The following is an 8,169-nucleotide window of genomic DNA, read 5'->3' on the forward strand; positions in this document are numbered from 1 at the left end:
AAAATTTTAATTAAAACAAACAAAAAAAACAACGATCTGCAATAAACGGATGCAATTGTATTTTTTTTAATTTTATGTTACGGCGTCAGCAAATGTTTAAAAGTTACCGGCGTGAATAAGAAGCAACGTTTGGTGAACTGGCAGCAGACCGGACATGAAACGGGCATTTTAGAAGTAAAGATGGGCAGAGGTTTACCAGTCTGTGAAAAACTGAATTTAAAAGTAGTGACCATAATTTTCTTGAACAGAAAACTGAAAAACAAAACAACTTTGAATAATCCAACCAGGGCTTAATTTGACCCGGGAACGCGCTTATTTTGACAGGGTGCGTTCCGGTAACTGTTCGGATCCGGTAACTCTCAGATTTACAAATAATAAAGATATGAACAAATTTGACTGCCTTGAACAAATAAAACCTATATTGGATATGTAATCTGAAAATAATTACATAAACACTCATTTTAAACATAACAGCCACTAACAAGCTTAATACCACATAAGAGCTGCTGCTTCAAGTAAGCATGTCCACTTCTACCCTTAAAATAATCTCCGCCCCTAAAAGTTCAGTCATGGGCAATTTAATTAAAAATACAAAAAAATAATTAAACAGCACAACTAAATTGTAAATCAGTTTTACAGTTTAAGTGGGTCATTAATAAAATTTTGATCATTTATTAAAAATACAAGAGAAATGTTTGATGGGTAATCTTGTTACGTGCATCACGTTTCAAAACAACGGCACTAAATTGTCAAAAAGACTAATTTACTTTCATTTAAAAAAACGTCTTCATTGTACAACTAAACTCAGAATTGAAGCAACGCGGGGGTGGGGGGGGCTTTATTCACACAAGGAGGGCTGTTGGTCAGGCTACTTCTTGCTGCTCTCTGAAATACTGAATCAAGTGTTTACAAATGTAGGTAAACGTAGATGTTTAACAACCTGTTAAAATACACCAGAATGAAGGAAATGGTATCTACTTTATTCAAAATTTTCTCGGGGAGCATCCCACAGACCCCCCCCCCCAACACACACACTATTCAAGCATCGTTTGGTTTACAAATTAAGCACTGATCCCAACAACTAAATTCATAATATCTTTAAAGATATTTTTTAAATCTCTGAGCTCAAAGGACGTGGTCGTGATCGTCGGGCCCTCAGGGGCCCCCGCGTTAAACCCAGGTCTGGTTCTGGACCTCACTGCACGGGCTCAGGGACTCAGACGAGTTGAAGTTTGAAAATCTTTCAGTAAATCAAAGACGTCACGTCCTCCGTACGTAAAAACCCCTGAAACCCAGCCGGTGGAAGCAGATGGCCTCTTGCCCTGAGCCTGGTTCTGGTTCTGCTGAAGGTTTGTTCCTCGTGAGTGTTTCCTTCCCACTGTCGCCGTCATGCTCGCTCAAGATGAGAGTTCTGTGATGGAGTCAAACTCAAAACATGATTTTATCATTGATTTTAGTTGCACTTTGTAACACTGAGGCTTTTGTTAATGAAAAGTGCGTTACAAATTAAATTCATTATTATTATTATTATTATTATTATTATTATTATTATTATTATTATTAAAGCGGTCTGCTCCTCAGATAAATAATATTAAATGATCGTAACTTTATATATATGAACGTTCAGCGCCCTGAAATGACTTCTGTTGTGACTTGGTGCTAAATAAATAAACTGAACTTAAAAAGGACCCTTCAGCCTGTTCACAACCTGCCTCTCTGATGGTATGGGGTTGCATTAGTGTCTCCGGTAAAGGCAGCTTACACATCTGGAAGAGCACCGTGAATGCAGAAAAGGAGTTTTGGAACAACATCTCCTGTTCAGACACCTTCAGCGAGAAGACACTAAACCACATCTGCAGGACAGAACTGGTTCTGTACCGTCCCGCCTGCAGACCGGACCTCTCACCATCAAAACAAAAAACCCAGCAGAGGAGGGGACGCTTCAAACTGGGAGACGTGGCTTCATTTCGTGTTGCTGCCATTAATTCAACATTCTCCGTTTGACTCTTATTTATTGATCAGGTTTATGAGATTTGCAGATCATCGCATCGTTTTAATTTATTTTACACAAACTTTTCAGAACCAGGGACGAAAAATGAGCGTTCGAAGTTTTATTTTATATTTTTTTTAAATAAAAGTTTTCGGAGTTAAAGGTTTTCGGCGGCGCTGCGAACCAGAAAGTGTGCACGAGGAAACGAGGAGCTCTTATTCTGGAACAGAAGCTCGATCCGATAAAAGTACTTTTCTTTAACTTTAATATAAAATATATATATTTTAATATATAGAGAATATAAACAAAAGAGAATATATTAAGAAAAAAAAAAACATTTCAAGTGACATGTTGAAAAAATGTCTGCGCTCCGTGCGCACGTTTCGTAAACCATCAAGTGAAAACAGCTTTTATATTTACACGGTTAACTTAGCGAGGCTTTGTACAAATGTTACAAAACGTTCAACTCCTGCACGCTCGGACACGAGCACAAATATTTCTGTTTGCTGCTTCCACACGGTGGTGAAGGAGCGGAGCGTCGTCCGTCTGGAAGCAGACGTGCGGAGCGTTAATTAGTTCGACAGTGTCCGCGGTCGGGAAGACGGGTCCAAATAAATTAATCAGCTGAACTCTGACAGGAAACGCTTTTCAAGACTCGAGACGTTTTTATGGACCCAGTTCGAAGCACCTTGATCTCAGCGATCGGCTGCGGGTTCGACCGAAGCGTGAACCCTTTAGGTCTCGGCTGCGAGCGAGACAGGAAGGACACAGAGACATGTCTTCATGTCCCTGTCCTTTGTGGGACGCCACCGCTGCGTCTCCAGGCGGCGGGGGGGCTCGTCCGTTGCGGCTCACAGGTACTCGTGGAATCTGGAGGTGGGGTTTTGGCGTGGTACTGGTCCCGGGATGAGCCGGTCTGCTTTGACCTGGTTCTGACTGAGGGGGGGCGAGGGCAGCCGGGTCAGCGGGGGTCTCTTCTCGGACGTTTCCGTCGGGGAGGCCACCACCGTGTGCCGGCGCCACACCCGTTTCTTGCGGCGCGTCTCGGGCGACGGTTGTTTCCTCAGCCCCACGCTGCGCAGGTCGTCGGCGGAGCTCAGCAGCCGGGCCCGGACCTGCTCTGCCAGGGACTTCCCGCCGGGTCCGGTCGGGGTGAAGGAGGCGGCTTCGGTGGGGGGCAGGGCGAGCTTGGACCGGGACAGTCGCGGACTCTCCTGGCTGCTGCCTGAGGACGGGTCGGTTCTGGAGGTGTCCCTCCTCGGTCTGGGTGCTCCTTCTGACCCGGAGCCAGTACCCTCCTCCTGAGACTCCAGCAGGTCCTGGGACCGGGTTCTGGACTTGTCGGACTTGAGCTTCTTGCGGGCCAGCGTGTCGCACTGGATCAGCTTGTGGGAGTTGAAGGAGGGCCGCGAGTGCAGCCTGTGGGCGGCGGAGGAGGAGGAAGGTGTGGCGGAGCGCGCTCCCCTGTCGCTCCGCTCCACGGCGTTGGGGGTGTGAGCGACGGGAGTGGGCGGGGCGGGAGCGGCGCTGGGGGGTCTGCAGTGCGAGTACAGGAAGCTGGGCGGGGCGGGCTGCGTGTTTGTTGTTGTTGTTGTTTGTTTACTGGGCCTCTCCTGGGTGAGCGAGCGCGAGGCGAAGCCGCTCTCGTTGTCCGTCTCGCTCACCAACTCGCTCTGCTCGTCGTCGGCGTCCTCGCCTCTGCCCTCCGACCCCAAGCTCCGCCCCAACGTGGAGAGGGTGGAGTAACCGGACACGATGGAGCGGGCGTCCTCTGGAGCTCGCCAGGGCCGCGCCTTCACCTCCGCCTGCGCCCCCTCCTCCTGCAACAACATGGCCGTCTGCCTCCCTCCCACCTCCTCTTCCTCTTTACAGTTCGATACAACCACCTCCTCCTCCTGCTGCTTCTCTCCTACAGCTTCCTCCTCCTCTTCCTCCTCTTCTTCCTCCTCCTCCTCATCCTCCTCTCCTTCTGCTCGAGGAGCAGTGTCTCCCACGGGCGATTCTGCCTCCTCCTCCTCCTCCTCCGTCTCCGGGCGTCCGGCTTGGGTCGGCTCGAGCTCGGAGTCGTCGTCGGTGCTGCTGCCCACGCGGCGAGCGTTGCGCCGTTGCTTCCTGCGTTTGCGTCCCGTCACGGCGGACATGATGGACAGAGCCAGGAAGTCCTTGGCTGTGAGGTCCTTCGACCCCCACGACCTCTGAGAGGAAGAGGAGAGATTCACGTCAAAAACTACTTTTATAGATTATTGACGAGCATTTTGTTTTAATTCAACCTTTAAACATGTTAATCCCACCGAGCTTAAAGAGCAGTGGACAATCATAAAGGACGCGTACAAATTTATTTATTTATTTATTTTAACAAATGAAAATAAAATGGTAATTAAAAGGAAAAGTAGTGAAAAAACATCTAGATTATAAAAAGACGTAGAAAACTAGAACATGTTTTTTACAGGAACTTAGATGTTTAAAGCCACTAACAGAGGTAAATACTAATTTTATATTTTTTATTTTACTAATTTAATAGTAATAGTTTACTTTTACTAATTTTGTATTTTTTTTTTTTTTACAAATTTTACTAAATAATAATTTCAGTAAATACGAGATCATTTCTGTAAAAGACACGTACAAGATCAAAATAAATGTCTCGTTATGGTCACCGTGGTAACCACACGCCTGTGTCTCTCACTCCCTGACTGCCAAGTTAATGGCGCAGACTGAAAATTAAGCCTCAAACAAACGGTCGCTGTTTAAAAACTAAAAGTCAGACCTCACGAGTTCTTGAACCGTGAGCGTCAGAACACCCCGGCACTTTGAACTTTTGTTTCTAGTGTTTTATATCGGAGAGGAACTAAAAAAAATACATATTACCTCCAGTTTTGAAGGAAATATCTTGGTTAAAAATATTACTAGAAGTCGAGAGGCTTTGGTGTGCTCGGCGGGATTATGAGACAAAACCAACACGTTTTAATGTATAACTTGTTTATGTCGCTAAAAGAGATTTACAGGTTTAGACGCCTCCGTTGAGCGTCTGCTAAACAAAAATGAATAAAAGATTTCTGCGACGCGCTGAAACTGAACCGTGTTTTTATTGTAAAGTCTGTCGGCGCTACAGGAACGGGTTTTCTCGTCCGTTTCCTCTGAACAACGTTGATTTGCATCGTTTTTTTTATGACGTTCACGAGGTGCTGCTAACAAAAGTCACAACGCACTACTCCTGATGGAGCCGCTTGTTTTGATGTGTAATTTGTATTTTTTTTTTTTATTTAAAAACGACACGATAAAGTAACAACGATGCATTGTACACCTTTAACTTCTGCTAAACGTGTGTGTGTTACCTTGTTCCGAGCCGAGTCACTGTTGGTTGAGTCTGCAGGAGGATAAAACACATCAGGTCAGAGGAGTTGACGGTAAGAAGCCTAAAGAGTCATGGTGGAGGACGCAGAGGCGGCTTCTACTGAAGTTGTTTTAATGAGTTTTAAGAAGTTGGTTTTTTTACCATCGGCCTGAATTGTTTTTATCTGTTCGTGGACTGAAAGCGATTTGTTTCAGAAGCCGGCCCTCCTCTGCGTCCTCATCATGTCAGACCCCGAATGAAACTTTCAGAAAGTGGAGCTTTTTAGTGGGAGAGACAATGATGAGGGGGGGGGGGGGGAAGCAGCAACTGGTGTTTGGAGAAACCACAGCGTGTGTACACACGCACGCACACACACGCACGCACGCACGCACAAGAAGCCAAGAGGACTGAGGGCATCGGTCACGGACAGAAACACCGTTAAATACTCAGATTTCAAGTTTTCGTTGTTTCGTGAGGAGAAACCCGAGGAGGTGAGCGGGTCGGCGAGGAGGTCTAGGTGAAGCTTTTTCTCGTGTATCGATCGAATCAAAAGGTGAAGATCAAAGTTTCCTTTCGTTACGGCGTCGTTAACAAACATCCAGGATCATTACCTTTAATTGTTGAAACTGTGACTGTACCGAGCGATCCAGATGTGCCACGACCGATCAGCGCTAAAAATAAACTAACGTGATCTGAGCACGGCGGAGAGGAAGAAGTCAAACTGTCGGCGGTGTCGACTGTTTTTATTTTCATCGAGGACAAACTTTAACTTTATATATAACAATAACTTTATAGTATAAAGTATATAACATAACGGTATTGGTTATCAGCCAAATACGTTTTGACATATCGGCCAAACATCCAATATCGTGCATCCCTAATTAGAAGTGACTTTTATATTTTATTCTGTTTAAAATGTGACCAAAATTAATCATCAGATATACATTCATGCCGTTAATCAGCTGTTTAAAGCATTTTTAAAAAACGTTTTTAATCTTCAAAGTGCTCAGAGAAACGCAGAAAAAGTTGGAGAACAGAACAAGAATAAAACGACCCGAATCTACTCAACGACTGAATGAAACGCGTTGCGTTACGCTTCAATCCACAACAGGCGCTTTATAAATAAAGCTCGACTGATCTGACTTTATTATGAGACGTGAAACTTTAAAACACGGTTTAAACTATTTGAGCCACAGGAGGTGACACTTCATTAAAAACATGTTTAACAAACATTTATTACAAAGTTATAAAGATGTGCATAGAGTAAAAAACAATAAACGCATCCGCGGTTAATGTGTCCTTAAATTAAATAGTTGTGAAGTTAGTTTTGTTGCCACGTGTGTTCGTTTACCTACGGAAACAGCTGAAAACAAACGTTAAATTTCAGACCGGCTTCGCTTCCCGACGCAAACGAGAGCCGAGCCAACAGAGTTCAGTCACGTGACTCAGGCCTTCGTTTTCAGAGGATTTAGGGTTTTGATTTGTTTACGTCGAGTGCGTACCCTCATTTCTGCGTTGCATTCCAATAAATCTGTGAAACAGCCGACGTAAACTCAGGCTAAACTTTTTAACGTTTAATCAGTTTGATGTTGGAGAAAATTAAAGGATTTTAAATGCGCCTTATAGTCCGAAAAACCCGGTCCTAAAACTAGATTTCAAACTGGCGCGCTCATGAGCGGAACCAACGGGTTGCCAGGTGAAAAATCGCCAAAATTCAACAAACTACGAACCGTTTTGAAGATTTTCAGACGAAAATAACTTTTGAAAAAGTCCTCGTCGTGGCTCACGTCGCCAGCACGGGTCACATATCTGCGCTATCAGAAACAGCAACACCTAGAGCCCCGTGGCCCGGGTTAGGAGCCCGATGACGGGGTCTGGCAGGATGAGTGGAGCTGACAGACAGACGGAGCGGGTCGTCTCTCCAACAGGAACCAGCCACCCGTTAATTCATTAGTCAATCTGGGAGTGAGTTTAAAGAGACCTCAGTCTGAAGGTGACAGGGGAGACGCTCACTTTCAGGGGTAATGGAGACCATGGAGACACAAGCCATCACCGACACACACACACGCACACACACAGATTTCCAGGGGAGTTCCCATCCTACCGCAGCGGCTGCTCCACGGGCTCAGCTAAGAGGAGGAAATTCAGAAACGCACAGAGAGAAAGTGAAAGATGAGCAACATGAGGTCAGCAGGAAGACGTGCAGGCATGTCGTCAAAAACCCAAACTCTACGAGCTAAAAGAGCTTCATGCTGCGTTCAAGCCATGTTGGAAAGCAGAGAACTGCTTGAACTCAACGATGAACGAGCCTCCTGCCACATCACAGCATTACCGTAGTTTTTTTATTTTTTTATCAACCACACTTGAATTCAGATTACTTGATCATTTAAAACAAATAAACAAATCAGGCCCGACATGCAAGAGAAGTTTCCAACTGCCAGCTTTAAACGAGAAGATTAAATCGCATGTTCTACTTGTAGACAGGAAGGAGAGAGGAGGTGCGCTCACCTGAAGCCTCCCCGAGCAGAGCGGTCCTGCCGATGTTGGACAGCAGGTGGTCGATGTTTGGAGCCGGCTGCACGTCCTCGGTGTCCACCGGGGTCTGAGGGGACCAACAGGAAACCATTAACTTTAATTAACTGTATTATTATATTATTGTTGCTCCTATATTTGGTTTAATGTGGTCCGAGGTTCGTCTGCAACACAAAATTGTAAGAAAATACATTTTCCCTTCCCCGAACAGCATTTTTGCACAGACTTCTGGATTCGTGATAAGTTTGGTTGAATATTGTCAAGATGGACTCCAAGAAGACGGACTGCAAGAAGACGGACTCCAAGAAGACGGACT

At 45.3% G+C, this 8,169-nt stretch overlaps 1 protein-coding gene across 1 annotated transcript in view; it reads right to left on the reverse strand.

Moving 5' to 3' along the window:
- Positions 1–2,514: 2,514 nt before the first annotated feature.
- LOC119421873 (rho GTPase-activating protein 23) overlaps positions 2,515–8,169 on the reverse strand; it is an 85,988-nt gene continuing 80,333 nt past the window's right edge. Inside the window, exons 21-23 of the mRNA XM_037689237.1 lie at positions 7,830–7,923; positions 5,323–5,354; positions 2,515–4,185 (exon numbers count right to left, since the gene is read on the reverse strand). Of these exons, the coding sequence (XP_037545165.1) occupies positions 2,842–4,185; positions 5,323–5,354; positions 7,830–7,923 (1,470 nt within the window). The 3' untranslated portion in view covers positions 2,515–2,841. The remainder of the gene's footprint in view (positions 4,186–5,322; positions 5,355–7,829; positions 7,924–8,169) is intronic.

This window comes from Nematolebias whitei, chromosome 15 (genome assembly GCF_014905685.2).
Source record: "Nematolebias whitei isolate Nwh7 chromosome 15, NemWhi1, whole genome shotgun sequence".
In the NCBI taxonomy this organism is placed as follows: domain Eukaryota; kingdom Metazoa; phylum Chordata; class Actinopteri; order Cyprinodontiformes; family Rivulidae; genus Nematolebias; species Nematolebias whitei.